At 57.0% G+C, this 21751-nt stretch overlaps 2 protein-coding genes across 8 annotated transcripts in view; both read right to left on the bottom strand.

Moving 5' to 3' along the window:
- Positions 1 to 21751, bottom strand: part of smoc1 (SPARC related modular calcium binding 1) — a 573206-nt gene that overhangs the window by 283171 nt on the left and 268284 nt on the right. The gene's annotated exons all lie outside the window — the stretch shown is intronic.
- LOC135561935 (protein numb homolog) overlaps positions 1 to 21751 on the bottom strand; it is a 118658-nt gene that overhangs the window by 33716 nt on the left and 63191 nt on the right. The window contains 1 exon segment of the mRNA XM_065004408.1: positions 17559 to 17633. Coding sequence (XP_064860480.1) covers positions 17559 to 17633 — 75 coding nt within the window.

The following is a 21751-nucleotide window of genomic DNA, read 5'->3' as shown; positions in this document are numbered from 1 at the left end:
CCGCTGGTCAGTCTGTCTATCTGCCCTGTGCTCAGTGAACTAGGCAGAGGCTTGACAGACAGACGGAGGGAGGGTCTGGACCTGTAGAGCCAGACTGAAGGGTACAACAGGATACTGGGTGGAGTGGGTATCAGTGTTTAACACATTGCTCCTGTGTACATTCAGAGCCAGGCGGCAGACAGGGGAATAGACGCGTCAGATCTACGGGAAACCCAAGTACGTAAGGCCGCATGATGAAAGATGAGGAAAACTACCGCGATGGAGGAAACTGTTAGGTGTCAGGATGGACAGAGTGGAGTAGGGAGGGGGAAGGGAGAGGACGAGCCCACAGGCTCAGAATGGACAGAGTGGAGTAGAGAGGGGGAAGGGAGAGGACGAGCCCACAGGCTCAGAATGGACAGAGTGGAGTAGAGAGGGGGAAGGGAGAGGACGAGCCCACAGGCTCAGAATGGACAGAGTGGAGTAGAGAGGGGGAAGGAGAGGACGAGCCCACAGGCTCAGAATGGACAGAGTGGAGTAGAGAGGGGGAAGGGAGAGGACGAGCCCACAGGCTCAGAATGGACAGAGTGGAGTAGAGAGGGGGAAGGAGAGGACGAGCCCACAGGCTCAGAATGGACAGAGTGGAGTAGAGAGGGGGAAGGGAGAGGACGAGCCCACAGGCTCAGAATGGACAGAGTGGAGTAGAGAGGGGAAGGGAGAGGACGAGCCCACAGGCTCAGAATGGACAGAGTGGAGTAGAGAGGGGGAAGGGAGAGGACGAGCCCACAGGCTCAGAATGGACAGAGTGGAGTAGAGAGGGGGAAGGGAGAGGACGAGCCCACAGGCTCAGAATGGACAGAGTGGAGTAGAGAGGGGGAAGGGAGGGGACGAGCCCACAGGCCTGTTATAGATGTCAGAATGGACAGAGTGGAGTAGAGAGGGGGAAGGGAGAGGACGAGCCCACAGGCTCAGAATGGACAGAGTAGAGTAGGAAGGGAGAGGACGAGCCCACAGGCCTGTTAGGTATCAGAATGGACAGAGTGGAGTAGAGAGGGGGAAGGGAGAGGACGAGCCCACAGCCCTGTTAGGGGTCAGAATGGACAGAGTGGAGTAGAGAGGGGGAAGGGAGAGGACGAGCCCACAGGCTCAGAATGGACAGAGTGGAGTAGAGAGGGGGAAGGGAGAGGACGAGCCCACAGGCCTGTTAGGTGTCAGAATGGACAGAGTGGAGTAGAGAGGGGGAAGGGAGAGGGCGAGCCCACAGGCTCAGAATGGACAGAGTGGAGTAGAGAGGGGGAAGGGAGAGGACGAGCCCACAGGCCTGTTAGGTGTCAGGATGGACAGAGTGGAGTAGAGGGGGAAGGGAGAGGACGAGCCCACAGGCCTGTTAGGGGTCAGAATGGACAGAGTGGAGTAGAGAGGGGGAAGGGAGAGGACGAGCCCACAGGCTCAGAATGGACAGAGTGGAGTAGAGAGGGGGAAGGGAGGGGACGAGCCCACAGGCCTGTTATAGATGTCAGAATGGACAGAGTGGAGTAGAGAGGGGGAAGGGAGAGGACGAGCCCACAGGCTCAGAATGGACAGAGTAGAGTAGGAAGGGAGAGGACGAGCCCACAGGCCTGTTAGGTATCAGAATGGACAGAGTGGAGTAGAGAGGGGAAGGGAGAGGACGAGCCCACAGCCCTGTTAGGGGTCAGAATGGACAGAGTGGAGTAGAGAGGGGAAGGGAGAGGACGAGCCCACAGGCTCAGAATGGACAGAGTGGAGTAGAGAGGGGGAAGGGAGAGGACGAGCCCACAGGCCTGTTAGGTGTCAGAATGGACAGAGTGGAGTAGAGAGGGGGAAGGGAGAGGGCGAGCCCACAGGCTCAGAATGGACAGAGTGGAGTAGAGAGGGGGAAGGGAGAGGACGAGCCCACAGGCCTGTTAGGTGTCAGAATGGACAGAGTGGAGTAGAGAGGGGAAGGGAGAGGACGAGCCCACAGGCTCAGAATGGACAGAGTGGAGTAGAGAGGGGAAGGGAGAGGACGAGCCCACAGGCTCAGAATGGACAGAGTGGAGTAGGGAGGGGAAGGGAGAGGACGAGCCCACAGGCTCAGAATGGACAGAGTGGAGTAGAGAGGGGGAAGGGAGAGGACGAGCCCACAGGCTCAGAATGGACAGAGTGGAGTAGAGAGGGGGAAGGGAGAGGACGAGCCCACAGGCCTGTTAGGTGTCAGAATGGACAGAGTGGAGTAGAGAGGGGGAAGGGAGAGGATGAGCCCACAGGCTCAGAATGGACAGAGTGGAGTAGAGAGGGGGAAGGGAGAGGACGAGCCCACAGGCTCAGAATGGACAGAGTGGAGTAGAGAGGGGGAAGGGAGAGGACGAGCCCACAGGCCTGTTATAGATGTCGGAATGGACAGAGTGGGTTAGAGAGGGGGAAGGGAGAGGACGAGCCCACAGGCTCAGAATGGACAGAGTGGAGTAGAGAGGGGGAAGGGAGAGGACGAGCCCACAGGCTCAGAATGGACAGAGTGGAGTAGGGAGGCGGAAGGGAGAGGACGAGCCCACAGGCCTGTTATAGATGTCAGAATGGACAGAGTGGAGTAGAGAGGGGGAAGGAGAGGACGAGCCCACAGGCTCAGAATGGACAGAGTGGAGTAGAGAGGGGGAAGGGAGAGGACGAGCCCACAGGCCTGTTAGGTATCAGAATGGACAGAGTGGAGTAGAGAGGGGGAAGGGAGAGGACGAGCCCACAGCCCTGTTAGGGGTCAGAATGGACAGAGTGGAGTGGAGGGGGAAGGGAGAGGACAGCCCACAGGCTCAGAATGGACAGAGGAGTAGAGAGGGGGAAGGGAGAGGACGAGCCCACAGGCCTGTTAGGTGTCAGAATGGACAGAGTGGAGTGAGAGGGGGATGGAGAGGGCAGCCCACAGGCTCAGAATGGACAGAGTGGAGTAGAGGGGGAAGGGAGAGGACGAGCCCACAGGCCTGTTAGGTGTCAGGATGGACAGAGTGGAGTAGAGGGGGAAGGGAGAGGACGAGCCCACAGGCCTGTTAGGGGTCAGAATGGACAGAGTGGAGTAGAGAGGGGAAGGGAGAGGACGAGCCCACAGGCTCAGAATGGACAGAGTGGAGTAGAGAGGGGGAAGGAGGGACGAGCCCACAGGCCTGTTATAGATGTCAGAATGGACAGAGTGGAGTAGAGAGGGGAAGGGAGAGGACGAGCCCACAGGCCAGAATGGACAGAGTAGAGTAGGGGGGAGAGGACGAGCCAGGCCTGTTAGGTATCAGAATGGACAGAGTGGAGTAGAGAGGGGGAAGGGAGAGGACGAGCCCACAGCCCTGTTAGGGGTCAGAATGGACAGAGTGGAGTAGAGAGGGGGAAGGGAGAGGACGAGCCCACAGGCCTGAATGGACAGAGTAGTAGAGAGGGGAAGGGAGAGGACGAGCCCACAGGCCTGTTAGGTGTCAGAATGGACAGAGTGGAGTAGAGAGGGGAAGGGAGAGGGCGAGCCCACAGGCTCAGAATGGACAGAGTGGAGTAGAGAGGGGAAGGGAGAGGACGAGCCCACAGGCCTGTTAGGTGTCAGAATGGACAGAGTGGAGTAGAGAGGGGGAAGGGAGAGGACGAGCCCACAGGCTCAGAATGGACAGAGTGGAGTAGAGAGGGGAAGGGAGAGGACGAGCCCACAGGCTCAGAATGGACAGAGGGAGTGAGAGGGGAAGGAGAGGACTGTCTGCCCACAGGCTCAGAATGGACAGAGTGGAGTAGGGAGGGGGAAGGGAGAGGACGAGCCCACAGGCCTGTTATAGATGTCAGAATGGACAGAGTGGAGTAGAGAGGGGGAAGGGAGAGGACTGAGCCCACAGGCTCAGAATGGACAGAGTGGAGTAGAGAGGGGGAAGGGAGAGGACGAGCCCACAGGCCTGTTAGGTGTCAGAATGGACAGAGTGGAGTAGAGAGGGGAAGGGAGAGGGCGAGCCCACAGGCTCAGAATGGACAGAGGGAGTAGAGAGGGGGAAGGGAGGGACGAGCCCACAGGCTCAGAATGGACAGAGTGGAGTAGAGAGGGGGAAGGAGAGGACGAGCCCACAGGCCTGTTATAGATGTCAGAATGGACAGAGTGGGTTAGAGAGGGGAAGGGAGAGGACGAGCCCACAGGCTCAGAATGGACAGAGTGGAGTAGGGAGGGGAAGGGAGAGGACGAGCCCACAGGCTCAGAATGGACAGAGTGGAGCAGAGAGGGGGAAGGGAGAGGACTGAGCCCACAGGCTCAGAATGGACAGAGTGGAGTAGAGAGGGGGAAGGGAGAGGACGAGCCCACAGGCTCAGAATGGACAGAGGGAGTAGAGAGGGGAAGGGAGAGGACGAGCCCACAGGCTCAGAATGGACAGAGTGGAGTAGAGAGGGGGAAGGGAGAGGACGAGCCCACAGGCTCAGAATGGACAGAGTGGAGTAGAGAGGGGGAAGGGAGAGGACTAGCCCACAGGCTCAGAATGGACAGAGTGGAGTAGAGAGGGGGAAGGGAGAGGACGAGCCCACAGGCTCAGAATGGACAGAGTGGAGTAGAGAGGGGGAAGGGAGAGGACGAGCCCACAGGCTCAGAATGGACAGAGTGGAGCAGAGAGGGGAAGGGAGAGGACAGACAGGCTCAGAATGGACAGAGTGGAGTAGAGAGGGGGAAGGGAGAGGACGAGCCCACAGGCTCAGAATGGACAGAGTGGAGTAGAGAGGGGGAAGGGAGGGACGAGCCCACAGGCCTGTTATAGATGTCAGAATGGACAGAGTGGAGTAGAGAGGGGAAGGGAGAGGACGAGCCCACAGGCTCAGAATGGACAGAGTTAGGTGTTAGGTATCAGAATGGACAGAGTGGAGTAGAGAGGGGGAAGGGAGAGGATGAGCCCACAGGCCTGTTAGGGGTCAGAATGGACAGAGTGGAGTAGAGAGGGGAAGGGAGAGGACGAGCCCACAGGCTCAGAATGGACAGAGGGAGTAGAGAGGGGGAAGGGAGAGGACGAGCCCACAGGCCTGTTAGGTGTCAGAATGGACAGAGTGGAGTAGAGAGGGGAAGGGAGAGGGCGAGCCCACAGGCTCAGAATGGACAGAGTGGAGTAGAGAGGGGAAGGGAGAGGACGAGCCCACAGGCCTGTTAGGTGTCAGGATGGACAGAGTGGAGTAGAGGGGGAAGGGAGAGGACGAGCCCACAGGCCTGTTAGGGGTCAGAATGGACAGAGTGGAGTAGAGAGGGGGAAGGGAGAGGACGAGCCCACAGGCTCAGAATGGACAGAGTGGAGTAGAGAGGGGAAGGGAGGGACGAGCCCACAGGCCTGTTATAGATGTCAGAATGGACAGAGTGGAGTAGAGAGGGGGAAGGGAGAGGACGAGCCCACAGGCTCAGAATGGACAGAGTAGAGTAGGAAGGGAGAGGACGAGCCCACAGGCCTGTTAGGTATCAGAATGGACAGAGTGGAGTAGAGAGGGGGAAGGAGAGGACGAGCCCACAGCCCTGTTAGGGGTCAGAATGGACAGAGTGGAGTAGAGAGGGGGAAGGGAGAGGACGAGCCCACAGGCTCAGAATGGACAGAGTGGAGTAGAGAGGGGGAAGGGAGAGGACGAGCCCACAGGCCTGTTAGGTGTCAGAATGGACAGAGTGGAGTAGAGAGGGGAAGGGAGAGGCGAGCCCACAGGCTCAGAATGGACAGAGTGGAGTAGAGAGGGGGAAGGGAGAGGACGAGCCCACAGGCCTGTTAGGTGTCAGAATGGACAGAGTGGAGTAGAGAGGGGGAAGGGAGAGGACGAGCCCACAGGCTCAGAATGGACAGAGGGAGTAGAGAGGGGGAAGGGAGAGGACGAGCCCACAGGCCTGTTAGGTGTCAGAATGGACAGAGTGGAGTAGAGAGGGGAAGGGAGAGGACGAGCCCACAGGCTCAGAATGGACAGAGTGGAGTAGAGAGGGGGAAGGGAGAGGACGAGCCCACAGGCTCAGAATGGACAGAGTGGAGTAGAGAGGGGGAAGGAGAGGACGAGCCCACAGGCTCAGAATGGACAGAGTGGAGTAGGGAGGGGGAAGGGAGAGGACGAGCCCACAGGCCTGTTATAGATGTCAGAATGGACAGAGTGGAGTAGAGAGGGGAAGGGAGAGGACGAGCCCACAGGCTCAGAATGGACAGAGTGGAGTAGAGAGGGGGAAGGGAGAGGACGGCCCACAGGCCTGTTAGGTGTCAGAATGGACAGAGTGGAGTAGAGAGGGGAAGGGAGAGGATGAGCCCACAGGCTCAGAATGGACAGAGTGGAGTAGAGAGGGGGAAGGGAGAGGACGAGCCCACAGGCTCAGAATGGACAGAGTGGAGTAGAGAGGGGGAAGGGAGAGGACGAGCCCACAGGCCTGTTATAGATGTCGGAATGGACAGAGTGGGTTAGAGAGGGGGAAGGGAGAGGACGAGCCCACAGGCTCAGAATGGACAGAGTGGAGTAGAGAGGGGGAAGGGAGAGGACGAGCCCACAGGCTCAGAATGGACAGAGTGGAGTAGGGAGGGGGAAGGGAGAGGACGAGCCCACAGGCCTGTTATAGATGTCAGAATGGACAGAGTGGAGTAGAGAGGGGGAAGGGAGAGGACGAGCCCACAGGCTCAGAATGGACAGAGTGGAGTAGAGAGGGGGAAGGGAGAGGACGAGCCCACAGGCCTGTTAGGTGTCAGAATGGACAGAGTGGAGTAGAGAGGGGGAAGGGAGAGGATGAGCCCACAGGCTCAGAATGGACAGAGGGAGTAGAGAGGGGAAGGGAGAGGACGAGCCCACAGGCTCAGAATGGACAGAGTGGAGTAGGGAGGGGGAAGGGAGAGGACGAGCCCACAGGCCTGTTAGGTGTCAGGATGGACAGAGTGGAGTAGAGAGGGGGAAGGGAGAGGACGAGCCCACAGGCCTGTTATAGATGTCGGAATGGACAGAGTGGGTTAGAGAGGGGAAGGGAGAGGACTGAGCCCACAGGCTCAGAATGGACAGAGTGGAGTAGAGAGGGGGAAGGGAGAGGACGAGCCCACAGGGCTGTTAGGTGTCAGGATGGACAGAGTGGAGTAGAGGGGGAAGGGAGAGGACGAGCCCACAGGCCTGTTAGGGTCAGAATGGACAGAGTGGAGTAGAGAGGGGAAGGGAGAGGACGAGCCCACAGGCTCAGAATGGACAGAGTGGAGTAGAGAGGGGGAAGGGAGGGACGAGCCCACAGGCCTGTTATAGATGTCAGAATGGACAGAGTGGAGTAGAGAGGGGAAGGGAGAGGACGAGCCCACAGGCTCAGAATGGACAGAGTAGAGTAGGAAGGAGAGGACGAGCCCACAGGCCTGTTAGGTATCAGAATGGACAGAGTGGAGTAGAGAGGGGGAAGGAGAGGACGAGCCCACAGCCCTGTTAGGGGTCAGAATGGACAGAGTGGAGTAGAGAGGGGAAGGGAGAGGACGAGCCCACAGGCTCAGAATGGACAGAGTGGAATAGAGAGGGGGAAGGGAGAGGACGAGCCCACAGGCCTGTTAGGTGTCAGAATGGACAGAGTGGAGTAGAGAGGGGAAGGGAGAGGGCGAGCCCACAGGCTCAGAATGGACAGAGTGGAGTAGAGAGGGGGAAGGAGAGGACGAGCCCACAGGCCTGTTAGGTGTCAGAATGGACAGAGTGGAGTAGAGAGGGGGAAGGGAGAGGACGAGCCCACAGGCTCAGAATGGACAGAGTGGAGTAGAGAGGGGGAAGGGAGAGGACGAGCCCACAGGCCTGTTAGGTGTCAGGATGGACAGAGTGGAGTAGAGAGGGGGAAGGGAGAGGACGAGCCCACAGGCCTGTTAGGTGTCAGAATGGACAGAGTGGAGTAGAGAGGGGGAAGGGAGAGGATGAGCCCACAGGCTCAGAATGGACAGAGTGGAGTAGAGAGGGGGAAGGGAGAGGACTGAGCCCACAGGCTCAGAATGGACAGAGTGGAGTAGGGAGGGGAAGGGAGAGGACGAGCCCACAGGCCTGTTAGGTGTCAGGATGGACAGAGTGGAGTAGAGAGGGGGAAGGGAGAGGACGAGCCCACAGGCCTGTTATAGATGTCGGAATGGACAGAGTGGGTTAGAGAGGGGGAAGGGAGAGGACGAGCCCACAGGCTCAGAATGGACAGAGTGGAGTAGAGAGGGGGAAGGGAGAGGACGAGCCCACAGGCCTGTTAGGTGTCAGGATGGACAGAGTGGAGTAGAGGGGGAAGGGAGAGGACGAGCCCACAGGCCTGTTAGGTGTCAGAATGGACAGAGTGGAGTAGAGAGGGGGAAGGGAGAGGACGAGCCCACAGGCTCAGAATGGACAGAGTAGAGTAGGAAGGGAGAGGACGAGCCCACAGGCCTGTTAGGTATCAGAATGGACAGAGTGGAGTAGAGAGGGGGAAGGGAGAGGACGAGCCCACAGCCCTGTTAGGGGTCAGAATGGACAGAGTGGAGTAGAGAGGGGGAAGGGAGAGGACGAGCCCACAGGCTCAGAATGGACAGAGTGGAGTAGAGAGGGGGAAGGGAGAGGACGAGCCCACAGGCCTGTTAGGTGTCAGAATGGACAGAGTGGAGTAGAGAGGGGGAAGGGAGAGGGCGAGCCCACAGGCTCAGAATGGACAGAGTGGAGTAGAGAGGGGAAGGAGAGGACGAGCCCACAGGCCTGTTAGGTGTCAGGATGGACAGAGTGGAGTAGAGGGGGAAGGGAGAGGACGAGCCCACAGGCCTGTTAGGGGTCAGAATGGACAGAGTGGAGTAGAGAGGGGAAGGGAGAGGACGAGCCCACAGGCTCAGAATGGACAGAGTGGAGTAGAGAGGGGGAAGGGAGGGACGAGCCCACAGGCCTGTTATAGATGTCAGAATGGACAGAGTGGAGTAGAGAGGGGAAGGGGAGAGGACGAGCCCACAGGCTCAGAATGGACAGAGTAGAGTAGGAAGGGAGAGGACGAGCCCACAGGCCTGTTAGGTATCAGAATGGACAGAGTGGAGTAGAGAGGGGGAAGGGAGAGGACGAGCCCACAGCCCTGTTAGGGGTCAGAATGGACAGAGTGGAGTAGAGAGGGGAAGGGAGAGGACGAGCCCACAGGCTCAGAATGGACAGAGTGGAGTAGAGAGGGGGAAGGGAGAGGACGAGCCCACAGGCCTGTTAGGTGTCAGAATGGACAGAGTGGAGTAGAGAGGGGAAGGGAGAGGGCGAGCCCACAGGCTCAGAATGGACAGAGTGGAGTAGAGAGGGGGAAGGGAGAGGACGAGCCCACAGGCCTGTTAGGTGTCAGAATGGACAGAGTGGAGTAGAGAGGGGAAGGGAGAGGACGAGCCCACAGGCTCAGAATGGACAGAGTGGAGTAGAGAGGGGGAAGGGAGAGGACGAGCCCACAGGCCTGTTAGGTGTCAGAATGGACAGAGTGGAGTAGAGAGGGGGAAGGGAGAGGACGAGCCCACAGGCTCAGAATGGACAGAGTGGAGTAGAGAGGGGGAAGGGAGAGGACGAGCCCACAGGCTCAGAATGGACAGAGTGGAGTAGAGAGGGGAAGGGAGAGGACGAGCCCACAGGCTCAGAATGGACAGAGTGGAGTAGGGAGGGGGAAGGGAGAGGACGAGCCCACAGGCCTGTTATAGATGTCAGAATGGACAGAGTGGAGTAGAGAGGGGAAGGGAGAGGACGAGCCCACAGGCTCAGAATGGACAGAGTGGAGTAGAGAGGGGGAAGGGAGAGGACGAGCCCACAGGCCTGTTAGGTGTCAGAATGGACAGAGTGGAGTAGAGAGGGGAAGGAGAGGATGAGCCCACAGGCTCAGAATGGACAGAGTGGAGTAGAGAGGGGGAAGGGAGAGGACGAGCCCACAGGCTCAGAATGGACAGAGTGGAGTAGAGAGGGGGAAGGGAGAGGACGAGCCCACAGGCCTGTTATAGATGTCGGAATGGACAGAGTGGGTTAGAGAGGGGGAAGGGAGAGGACGAGCCCACAGGCTCAGAATGGACAGAGTGGAGTAGAGAGGGGGAAGGGAGAGGACGAGCCCACAGGCTCAGAATGGACAGAGTGGAGTAGGGAGGGGGAAGGGAGAGGACGAGCCCACAGGCCTGTTATAGATGTCAGAATGGACAGAGTGGAGTAGAGAGGGGGAAGGGAGAGGACGAGCCCACAGGCTCAGAATGGACAGAGTGGAGTAGAGAGGGGGAAGGGAGAGGACGAGCCCACAGGCCTGTTAGGTGTCAGAATGGACAGAGTGGAGTAGAGAGGGGGAAGGGAGAGGATGAGCCCACAGGCTCAGAATGGACAGAGTGGAGTAGAGAGGGGAAGGGAGAGGACGAGCCCACAGGCTCAGAATGGACAGAGTGGAGTAGGGAGGGGGAAGGGAGAGGACGAGCCCACAGGCCTGTTAGGTGTCAGGATGGACAGAGTGGAGTAGAGAGGGGGAAGGGAGAGGACGAGCCCACAGGCCTGTTATAGATGTCGGAATGGACAGAGTGGGTTAGAGAGGGGGAAGGGAGAGGACGAGCCCACAGGCTCAGAATGGACAGAGTGGAGTAGAGAGGGGGAAGGGAGAGGACGAGCCCACAGGGCTGTTAGGTGTCAGGATGGACAGAGTGGAGTAGAGGGGGAAGGGAGAGGACGAGCCCACAGGCCTGTTAGGGGTCAGAATGGACAGAGTGGAGTAGAGAGGGGGAAGGGAGAGGACGAGCCCACAGGCTCAGAATGGACAGAGTGGAGTAGAGAGGGGGAAGGGAGGGACGAGCCCACAGGCCTGTTATAGATGTCAGAATGGACAGAGTGGAGTAGAGAGGGGGAAGGGAGAGGACGAGCCCACAGGCTCAGAATGGACAGAGTAGAGTAGGAAGGGAGAGGACGAGCCCACAGGCCTGTTAGGTATCAGAATGGACAGAGTGGAGTAGAGAGGGGGAAGGGAGAGGACGAGCCCACAGCCCTGTTAGGGTCAGAATGGACAGAGTGGAGTAGAGAGGGGAAGGGAGAGGACGAGCCCACAGGCTCAGAATGGACAGAGTGGAATAGAGAGGGGAAGGGAGAGGACGAGCCCACAGGCCTGTTAGGTGTCAGAATGGACAGAGTGGAGTAGAGAGGGGAAGGGAGAGGGCGAGCCCACAGGCTCAGAATGGACAGAGTGGAGTAGAGAGGGGGAAGGGAGAGGACGAGCCCACAGGCCTGTTAGGTGTCAGAATGGACAGAGTGGAGTAGAGAGGGGGAAGGGAGAGGACGAGCCCACAGGCTCAGAATGGACAGAGTGGAGTAGAGAGGGGGAAGGGAGAGGACGAGCCCACAGGCCTGTTAGGTGTCAGGATGGACAGAGTGGAGTAGAGAGGGGAAGGGAGAGGACGAGCCCACAGGCCTGTTAGGTGTCAGAATGGACAGAGTGGAGTAGAGAGGGGGAAGGGAGAGGATGAGCCCACAGGCTCAGAATGGACAGAGTGGAGTAGAGAGGGGGAAGGGAGAGGACGAGCCCACAGGCTCAGAATGGACAGAGTGGAGTAGGGAGGGGGAAGGGAGAGGACGAGCCCACAGGCCTGTTAGGTGTCAGGATGGACAGAGTGGAGTAGAGAGGGGGAAGGGAGAGGACGAGCCCACAGGCCTGTTATAGATGTCGGAATGGACAGAGTGGGTTAGAGAGGGGGAAGGGAGAGGACGAGCCCACAGGCTCAGAATGGACAGAGTGGAGTAGAGAGGGGGAAGGGAGAGGACGAGCCCACAGGCCTGTTAGGTGTCAGGATGGACAGAGTGGAGTAGAGGGGGAAGGGAGAGGACGAGCCCACAGGCCTGTTAGGTGTCAGAATGGACAGAGTGGAGTAGAGAGGGGAAGGGAGAGGACGAGCCCACAGGCTCAGAATGGACAGAGTAGAGTAGGAAGGAGAGGACGAGCCCACAGGCCTGTTAGGTATCAGAATGGACAGAGTGGAGTAGAGAGGGGAAGGGAGAGGACGAGCCCACAGCCCTGTTAGGGGTCAGAATGGACAGAGTGGAGTAGAGAGGGGGAAGGGAGAGGACGAGCCCACAGGCTCAGAATGGACAGAGTGGAGTAGAGAGGGGGAAGGGAGAGGACGAGCCCACAGGCCTGTTAGGTGTCAGAATGGACAGAGTGGAGTAGAGAGGGGAAGGGAGAGGGCGAGCCCACAGGCTCAGAATGGACAGAGTGGAGTAGAGAGGGGGAAGGGAGAGGACGAGCCCACAGGCCTGTTAGGTGTCAGAATGGACAGAGTGGAGTAGAGAGGGGGAAGGGAGAGGACGAGCCCACAGGCTCAGAATGGACAGAGTGGAGTAGAGAGGGGGAAGGGAGAGGACGAGCCCACAGGCTCAGAATGGACAGAGTGGAGTAGAGAGGGGGAAGGGAGAGGACGAGCCCACAGGCTCAGAATAGACAGAGTGGAGTAGGGAGGGGGAAGGGAGAGGACGAGCCCACAGGCCTGTTATAGATGTCAGAATGGACAGAGTGGAGTAGAGAGGGGGAAGGGAGAGGACGAGCCCACAGGCTCAGAATGGACAGAGTGGAGTAGAGAGGGGGAAGGGAGAGGACGAGCCCACAGGCCTGTTAGGTGTCAGAATGGACAGAGTGGAGTAGAGAGGGGGAAGGGAGAGGATGAGCCCACAGGCTCAGAATGGACAGAGTGGAGTAGAGAGGGGGAAGGGAGAGGACGAGCCCACAGGCTCAGAATGGACAGAGTGGAGTAGGGAGGGGGAAGGGAGAGGACGAGCCCACAGGCCTGTTAGGTGTCAGGATGGACAGAGTGGAGTAGAGAGGGGGAAGGGAGAGGACGAGCCCACAGGCCTGTTATAGATGTCGGAATGGACAGAGTGGGTTAGAGAGGGGAAGGGGAGAGGACGAGCCCACAGGCTCAGAATGGACAGAGTGGAGTAGAGAGGGGGAAGGAGAGGGACGAGCCCACAGGGCTGTTAGGTGTCAGGATGGACAGAGTGGAGTAGAGGGGGAAGGGAGAGGACGAGCCCACAGGCCTGTTAGGGGTCAGAATGGACAGAGTGGAGTAGAGAGGGGAAGGGAGAGGACGAGCCCACAGGCTCAGAATGGACAGAGTGGAGTAGAGAGGGGGAAGGGAGGGGACGAGCCCACAGGCCTGTTATAGATGTCAGAATGGACAGAGTGGAGTAGAGAGGGGGAAGGGAGAGGACGAGCCCACAGGCTCAGAATGGACAGAGTAGAGTAGGAAGGGAGAGGACGAGCCCACAGGCCTGTTAGGTATCAGAATGGACAGAGTGGAGTAGAGAGGGGGAAGGGAGAGGACGAGCCCACAGCCCTGTTAGGGGTCAGAATGGACAGAGTGGAGTAGAGAGGGGGAAGGGAGAGGACGAGCCCACAGGCTCAGAATGGACAGAGTGGAATAGAGAGGGGGAAGGGAGAGGACGAGCCCACAGGCCTGTTAGGTGTCAGAATGGACAGAGTGGAGTAGAGAGGGGGAAGGGAGAGGGCGAGCCCACAGGCTCAGAATGGACAGAGTGGAGTAGAGAGGGGGAAGGGAGAGGACGAGCCCACAGGCCTGTTAGGTGTCAGAATGGACAGAGTGGAGTAGAGAGGGGGAAGGGAGAGGACGAGCCCACAGGCCTGTTAGGTGTCAGAATGGACAGAGTGGAGTAGAGAGGGGGAAGGGAGAGGATGAGCCCACAGGCTCAGAATGGACAGAGTGGAGTAGAGAGGGGAAGGGAGAGGACGAGCCCACAGGCTCAGAATGGACAGAGTGGAGTAGGGAGGGGGAAGGGAGAGGACGAGCCCACAGGCCTGTTAGGTGTCAGGATGGACAGAGTGGAGTAGAGAGGGGGAAGGGAGAGGACGAGCCCACAGGCCTGTTATAGATGTCGGAATGGACAGAGTGGGTTAGAGAGGGGGAAGGGAGAGGACGAGCCCACAGGCTCAGAATGGACAGAGTGGAGTAGAGAGGGGGAAGGGAGAGGACGAGCCCACAGGCCTGTTAGGTGTCAGGATGGACAGAGTGGAGTAGAGGGGGAAGGGAGAGGACGAGCCCACAGGCCTGTTAGGTGTCAGAATGGACAGAGTGGAGTAGAGAGGGGGAAGGGAGAGGACGAGCCCACAGGCTCAGAATGGACAGAGTAGAGTAGGAAGGGAGAGGACGAGCCCACAGGCCTGTTAGGTATCAGAATGGACAGAGTGGAGTAGAGAGGGGGAAGGGAGAGGACGAGCCCACAGCCCTGTTAGGGGTCAGAATGGACAGAGTGGAGTAGAGAGGGGGAAGGGAGAGGACGAGCCCACAGGCTCAGAATGGACAGAGTGGAGTAGAGAGGGGAAGGGAGAGGACGAGCCCACAGGCCTGTTAGGTGTCAGAATGGACAGAGTGGAGTAGAGAGGGGGAAGGGAGAGGGCGAGCCCACAGGCTCAGAATGGACAGAGTGGAGTAGAGAGGGGGAAGGGAGAGGACGAGCCCACAGGCCTGTTAGGTGTCAGAATGGACAGAGTGGAGTAGAGAGGGGGAAGGGAGAGGACGAGCCCACAGGCTCAGAATGGACAGAGTGGAGTAGAGAGGGGGAAGGGAGAGGACGAGCCCACAGGCTCAGAATGGACAGAGTGGAGTAGAGAGGGGGAAGGGAGAGGACGAGCCCACAGGCTCAGAATAGACAGAGTGGAGTAGGGAGGGGGAAGGGAGAGGACGAGCCCACAGGCCTGTTATAGATGTCAGAATGGACAGAGTGGAGTAGAGAGGGGGAAGGGAGAGGACGAGCCCACAGGCTCAGAATGGACAGAGTGGAGTAGAGAGGGGGAAGGGAGAGGACGAGCCCACAGGCCTGTTAGGTGTCAGAATGGACAGAGTGGAGTAGAGAGGGGAAGGGAGAGGATGAGCCCACAGGCTCAGAATGGACAGAGTGGAGTAGAGAGGGGGAAGGGAGAGGACGAGCCCACAGGCTCAGAATGGACAGAGTGGAGTAGGGAGGGGGAAGGGAGAGGACGAGCCCACAGGCCTGTTAGGTGTCAGGATGGACAGAGTGGAGTAGAGAGGGGGAAGGGAGAGGACGAGCCCACAGGCCTGTTATAGATGTCGGAATGGACAGAGTGGGTTAGAGAGGGGGAAGGGAGAGGACGAGCCCACAGGCTCAGAATGGACAGAGTGGAGTAGAGAGGGGAAGGGAGAGGACGAGCCCACAGGGCTGTTAGGTGTCAGGATGGACAGAGTGGAGTAGAGGGGGAAGGGAGAGGACGAGCCCACAGGCCTGTTAGGGGTCAGAATGGACAGAGTGGAGTAGAGAGGGGGAAGGGAGAGGACGAGCCCACAGGCTCAGAATGGACAGAGTGGAGTAGAGAGGGGGAAGGGAGGGGACGAGCCCACAGGCCTGTTATAGATGTCAGAATGGACAGAGTGGAGTAGAGAGGGGAAGGGAGAGGACGAGCCCACAGGCTCAGAATGGACAGAGTAGAGTAGGAAGGGAGAGGACGAGCCCACAGGCCTGTTAGGTATCAGAATGGACAGAGTGGAGTAGAGAGGGGGAAGGGAGAGGACGAGCCCACAGCCCTGTTAGGGGTCAGAATGGACAGAGTGGAGTAGAGAGGGGGAAGGGAGAGGACGAGCCCACAGGCTCAGAATGGACAGAGTGGAATAGAGAGGGGGAAGGGAGAGGACGAGCCCACAGGCCTGTTAGGTGTCAGAATGGACAGAGTGGAGTAGAGAGGGGGAAGGGAGAGGGCGAGCCCACAGGCTCAGAATGGACAGAGTGGAGTAGAGAGGGGGAAGGGAGAGGACGAGCCCACAGGCCTGTTAGGTGTCAGAATGGACAGAGTGGAGTAGAGAGGGGGAAGGGAGAGGACGAGCCCACAGGCTCAGAATGGACAGAGTGGAGTAGAGAGGGGGAAGGGAGAGGACGAGCCCACAGGCCTGTTAGGTGTCAGAATGGACAGAGTGGAGTAGAGAGGGGGAAGGGAGAGGACGAGCCCACAGGCTCAGAATGGACAGAGTGGAGTAGAGAGGGGGAAGGGAGAGGACGAGCCCACAGGCCTGTTAGGTGTCAGAATGGACAGAGTGGAGTAGAGAGGGGGAAGGGAGAGGACGAGCCCACAGGCTCAGAATGGACAGAGTGGAGTAGGGAGGGGGAAGGGAGAGGACGAGCCCACAGGCCTGTTAGGTGTCAGAATGGACAGAGTGGAGTAGAGAGGGGGAAGGGAGAGGACGAGCCCACAGGCTCAGAATGGACAGAGTGGAGTAGAGAGGGGGAAGGGAGAGGACGAGCCCACAGGCCTGTTAGGTGTCAGAATGGACAGAGTGGAGTAGAGAGGGGGAAGGGAGAGGACGAGCCCACAGGCCTGTTAGGGGTCAGGATGGACAGAGTGGAGTAGAGAGGGGGAAGGGAGAGAACGAGCCCACAGGCCTGTTATAGATGTCAGGATGGACAGAGTGTAGTAGAGAGGGGGAAGGGAGAGGACGAGCCCACAGGCTCAGAATGGACAGAGTGGAGTAGGGAGGGGGAAGGGAGAGGACGAGCCCACAGGCCTGTTATAGATGTCAGGATGGACAGAGTGGAGTAGAGAGGGGGAAGGGAGAGGACGAGCCCACAGGCTCAGAATGGACAGAGTGGAGTAGGGAGGGGGAAGGGAGAGGACGAGCCCACAGGCTCAGAATGGACAGAGTGGAGTAGAGAGGGGGAAGGGAGAGGACGAGTCCACAGGCCTGTTAGGGGTCAGAATGGACAGAGTGGAGTAGAGAGGGGGAAGGGAGAGGACGAGCCCACAGGCTCAGAATGGACAGAGTGGAGTAGGGAGGGGGAAGGGAGAGGACGAGCCCACAGGCCTGTTATAGATGTCAGAATGGACAGAGTGGGGTAGAGAGGGGGAAGGGAGAGGACGAGCCCACAGGCTCAGAATGGACAGAGTGGAGTAGGGAGGGGGAAGGGAGAGGACGAGCCCACAGGCCTGTTATAGATGTCAGAATGGACAGAGTGGGGTAGAGAGGGGGAAGGGAGAGGACGAGCCCACAGGCCTGTTATAGATGTCAGAATGGACAGAGTGGAGTAGGGAGGGGGAAGGGAGAGGACGAGCCCACAGGCCTGTTATAGATGTCAGAATGGACAGAGTGGAGTAGAGAGGGGGAAGGGAGAGGACGAGCCCACAGGCCTGTTATAGATGTCAGAATGGACAGAGTGGAGTAGAGAGGGGGAAGGGAGAGGACGAGCCCACAGGCTCAGAATGGACAGAGTGGAGTAGAGAGGGGGAAGGGAGAGGACGAGCCCACAGGCCTGTTAGGTGTCAGGATGGACAGAGTGGAGTAGAGGGGGAAGGGAGAGGACGAGCCCACAGGCCTGTTAGGTGTCAGAATGGACAGAGTGGAGTAGAGAGGGGGAAGGGAGAGGACGAGCCCACAGGCCTGTTAGGTGTCAGGATGGACAGAGTGGAGTAGAGGGGGAAGGGAGAGGACGAGCCCACAGGCCTGTTAGGGGTCAGAATGGACAGAGTGGATTAGGGAGGGGGAAGGGAGAGGACGAGCCCACAGGCCTGTTATAGATGTCAGAATGGACAGAGTGGAGTAGGGAGGGGGAAGGGAGAGGACGAGCCCACAGGCCTGTAGTCGGGTGATTAGTGAAACAGACTGTCCAGCGACTAGACTACATAGTGAGACAGAGAGAGGTCTACCTACCGTCTTGAGACGCTTCACAGCCCCCTCACAGATATGCATTCCTCTGGACTCCTCCACCTCTACATGGCCCAGGTACTAGAGACAGAGAGGGAGACAAGAGAGAGAACAGAGTTAGTGAGGTACTAGAGACAGAGAGGGAGACAGGAGAGAGAGAGAACAGAGTTAGTGAGGTACTAGAGACAGAGAGGGAGACAGGAGAGGGAGAGAACAGAGTTAGTGAGGTACTAGAGACAGAGAGGGAGACAGGAGAGAGAGAGAACAGAGTTAGTGAGGTACTAGAGACAGAGAGGGAGACAGGAGAGGGAGAGAGAGAGAGAGAGAGAGAGAGAGAGAGAGAGAGAGAGAGAGAGAGAGAGAGAGAGAGAGAGAGAGAGAGAGAGAGAACAGAGTTAGTGAGGTACTAGAAACAGAGAGGGAGACAGGAGAGATAACAGAGTTAGTGAGGTACTAGAGACAGAGAGGGAGACAGGAGAGGGAGAGAGAGAGAGAGAGAGAGAGAGAGAGAGAGAGAGAGAGAGAGAGAGAGAACATAGTTAGTGAGGTACTAGAGACAGAGAGGGAGACAGGAGAGATAACAGAGTTAGTGAGGTACTAGCGACAGAGAGGGAGACAGGAGAGAGAACAGAGTTAGTGAGGTACTAGAGACAGAGAGGGAGACAAGAGAGAGAACTGAGTTAGTGAGGTACTAGAGACAGAGAGGGAGACAGGAGAGATAACAGAGTTAGTGAGGTACTAGAGACAGAGAGGGAGACAGGAGAGATAACAGAGTTAGTGAGGTACTAGAGACAGAGAGGGAGACAGGAGAGAGAGAGAACAGAGTTAGTGAGGTACTAGAGACAGAGAGAGAGAGAGAGAGAGAGAACAGAGTTAGTGAGGTACTAGAGACAGAGAGAGAGAGAGAGAGAGAGAGAGAGAACAGAGTTAGTGAGGTACTAGAGACAGAGAGGGAGACAGGAGAGAGAGAGAACAGAGTTAGTGAGGTACTAGAGACAGAGAGAGAGACAGGAGAGTGAGAGAACAGAGTTAGTGAGGTACTAGAGACAGAGAGGGAGACAGGAGAGGGAGAGAACAGAGTTAGTGAGGTACTAGAGACAGAGAGAGAGAGAGAGAGAGAGAGAGAGAGAGAACAGAGTTAGTGAGGTACTAGAGACAGAGACAGGAGAGAGAGAGAACAGAGTTAGTGAGGTACTAGAGACAGAGAGGGATACAGGAGAGGGAGAGAGAGAGAGAGAGAGAGAGAACAGAGTTAGTGAGGTACTAGAGACAGAGAGAGAGACAGGAGAGGGAGAGAGAGAGAGAGAGAGAGAGAGAGAGAGAGAGAGAGAGAGAGAACAGAGTTAGTGAGGTACTAGAGACAGAGAGGGAGACAGGAGAGAGAGAGAACAGAGTTAGTGAGGTACTAGAGACAGAGAGGGAGACAGGAGAGAGAGAGAGAGAGAGAGAGAACAGAGTTAGTGAGGTACTAGAGACAGAGAGGGAGACAGGAGAGAGAGAGAGAGAGAGAGAGAACAGAGTTAGTGAGGTACTAGAGACAGAGAGGGAGACAGGAGAGAGAGAGAACAGAGTTAGTGAGGTACTAGAGACAGAGAGGGAGACAGGAGAGAGAGAGAACAGAGTTAGTGAGGTACTAGAGACAGAGAGGGAGACAGGAGAGAGAGAGAACAGAGTTAGTGAGGCACTAGAGACAGAGAGGGAGACAGGAGAGGGAGAGAACAGAGTTAGTGAGGTACTAGAGACAGAGAGGGAGACAGGAGAGGGAGACAGGAGAGAGAGAGAGAGAGAGAGAGAGAACAGAGTTAGTGAGGTACTAGAGACAGAGAGGGAGACAGGAGAGAGAGAGAACAGAGTTAGTGAGGTACTAGAGACAGAGAGAGAGACAGGAGAGTGAGAGAACAGAGTTAGTGAGGTACTAGAGACAGAGAGGGAGACAGGAGAGGGAGAGAGAGAGAGAGAGAGAGAGACAGAGAGAGAGACAGAGAGAGAGAGAGAGAGAGAGAGAGAGAGAGAGAGAGAACAGAGTTAGTGAGGTACTAGAGACAGAGAGGGAGACAGGAGAGAGAGAGAACAGAGTTAGTGAGGTACTAGAGACAGAGAGAGAGACAGGAGAGAGAGAGAACAGAGTTAGTGAGGTACTAGAGACAGAGAGGGAGACAGGAGAGAGAGAGAACAGAGTTAGTGAGGTACTAGAGACAGAGAGGGAGACAGGAGAGAGAGAGAACAGAGTTAGTGAGGTACTAGAGACAGAGAGGGAGACAGGAGAGAGAGAACAGAGTTAGTGAGGTACTAGAGACAGAGAGGGAGACAGGAGAGAGAGAGAACAGAGTTAGTGAGGTACTAGAGACAGAGAGAGACAGGAGAGAGAGAGAGAGAGAGAGAGAGAGAGAGAGAGAACAGAGTTAGTGAGGTACTAGAGACCGAGAGAGAGACAGGAGAGAGAGAGAACAGAGTTAGTGAGGTACTAGAGACAGAGAGGGAGACAGGAGAGAGAGAGAACAGAGTTAGTGAGGTACTAGAGACAGAGAGGGAGACAGGAGAGAGAGAGAACAGAGTTAGTGAGGTACTAGAGACAGAGAGGGAGACAGGAGAGAGAGAGAACAGAGTTAGTGAGGTACTAGAGACAGAGAGGGAGACAGGAGAGAGAGAGAACAGAGTTAGTGAGGTACTAGAGACAGAGAGAGACAGGAGAGAGAGAGAGAGAGAGAGAGAACAGAGTTAGTGAGGTACTAGAGACAGAGAGGGAGACAGGAGAGAGAGAGAGAACAGATTTAGTGAGGTACTAGAGACAGTGAGCGAGACAGGAGAGAGAGCGAGAGAACAGAGTTAGTGAGCAGAGCATGAAACAGCAGGTTGTGAATGGTGACGTCCTCTTCCTGTCAGGGGAAAGGTCATCCTGCCAAAGGGCCACTGCTGCTCCTGTACATGACTGGCTGAAGGACTACACGTGGATGTCGAAGTCCCAAATGCCAACCTATTCCCTATTTTAGTGCACTACTTTTGGTCAAAAGTGTAGGGAATAGGGCGGCATTTGGGACACAAAGTATCTATCAATAGACGGAAAGAGCTCCCGAGCCAGTGTGTCCCCCGCCCCTGACCTATGGTCCCTTGGGATGGCGAGGGTCAGACCTGGAGCCCTGGGGGCAGGCAGCCATTGTTGCTGCTTCCCTCCACACACCAGAGTTCTCATTCTCAGCCAGAAACACCGACGGGGCAGGACGTCTGTGCTGCGTTAAAAAAAGAAGAAGAACTGTTTCCTAAAGTTCTCTCTCTCTCTCTCACCAGGATATTGTCTGAGCCAGAGACATTTGTGGCCATGAAACTTCATTTCTGTTCATTGAAATGTTTCAAATTGCGATAGAATAGCAGGGACGGTCCAGGACAGAGTCTGGAAGTCATAAATGACCCCTATCCTAACGGTTAATTTATATTACATATATAATATAGAGCCAAAATATCAAGAAACTGGCAGTACATGTTGCTAAGCATCACTGAGACCAGAAGACCACACGGCCTGTGTTGCTAAGCATCACCGAGACCAGAAGACCACACGGCCTGTGTTGCTAAGCATCACCGAGACCAGAAGACCACACGGCCTGTGTTGCTAAGCATCACCGAGACCAGAAGACCACACGGCCTGTGTTGCTAAGCATCACCGAGACCAGAAGACCACACGGCCTGTGTTGCTAAGCATCACCGAGACCAGAAGACCACACGGCCTGTGTTGCTAAGCATTACCGAGACCAGAAGACCACACGGCCTGTGTTGCTAAGCATCACCGAGACCAGAAGACCACACGGCCTGTGTTGCTAAGCATCACCGAGACCAGAAGACCACACGGCCTGTGTTGCTAAGCATCACCGAGACCAGAAGACCACACGGCCTGTGTTGCTAAGCATCACCGAGACCAGAAGACCACACGGCCTGTGTTGCTAAGCATCACCGAGACCAGAAGACCACACGGCCTGTGTTGCTAAGCATCGCCGAGACCAGAAGACCCTTCAACGCTCTGTTTTGTGCTATAGTGAGAATCTTACCGGTAGGTTGCATTGGCACAGTTGGTGAGAACGAAGTAAGACAACGGTCAACTGTAGGACTGCTTCTATTTACACACAGAGGTCAACTGTAGGACTGCTTCTACTTACACACAGAGGTCAACTGTAGGACTGCTTCTACTTACACACAGAGGTCAACTGTAG

This window comes from Oncorhynchus nerka, linkage group LG18 (assembly GCF_034236695.1).
Source record: "Oncorhynchus nerka isolate Pitt River linkage group LG18, Oner_Uvic_2.0, whole genome shotgun sequence".
NCBI lineage: Eukaryota > Metazoa > Chordata > Actinopteri > Salmoniformes > Salmonidae > Oncorhynchus > Oncorhynchus nerka.
Note: the sequence above shows the minus strand (reverse complement) of the source record. Positions and strands in the feature narration are given on the sequence as shown.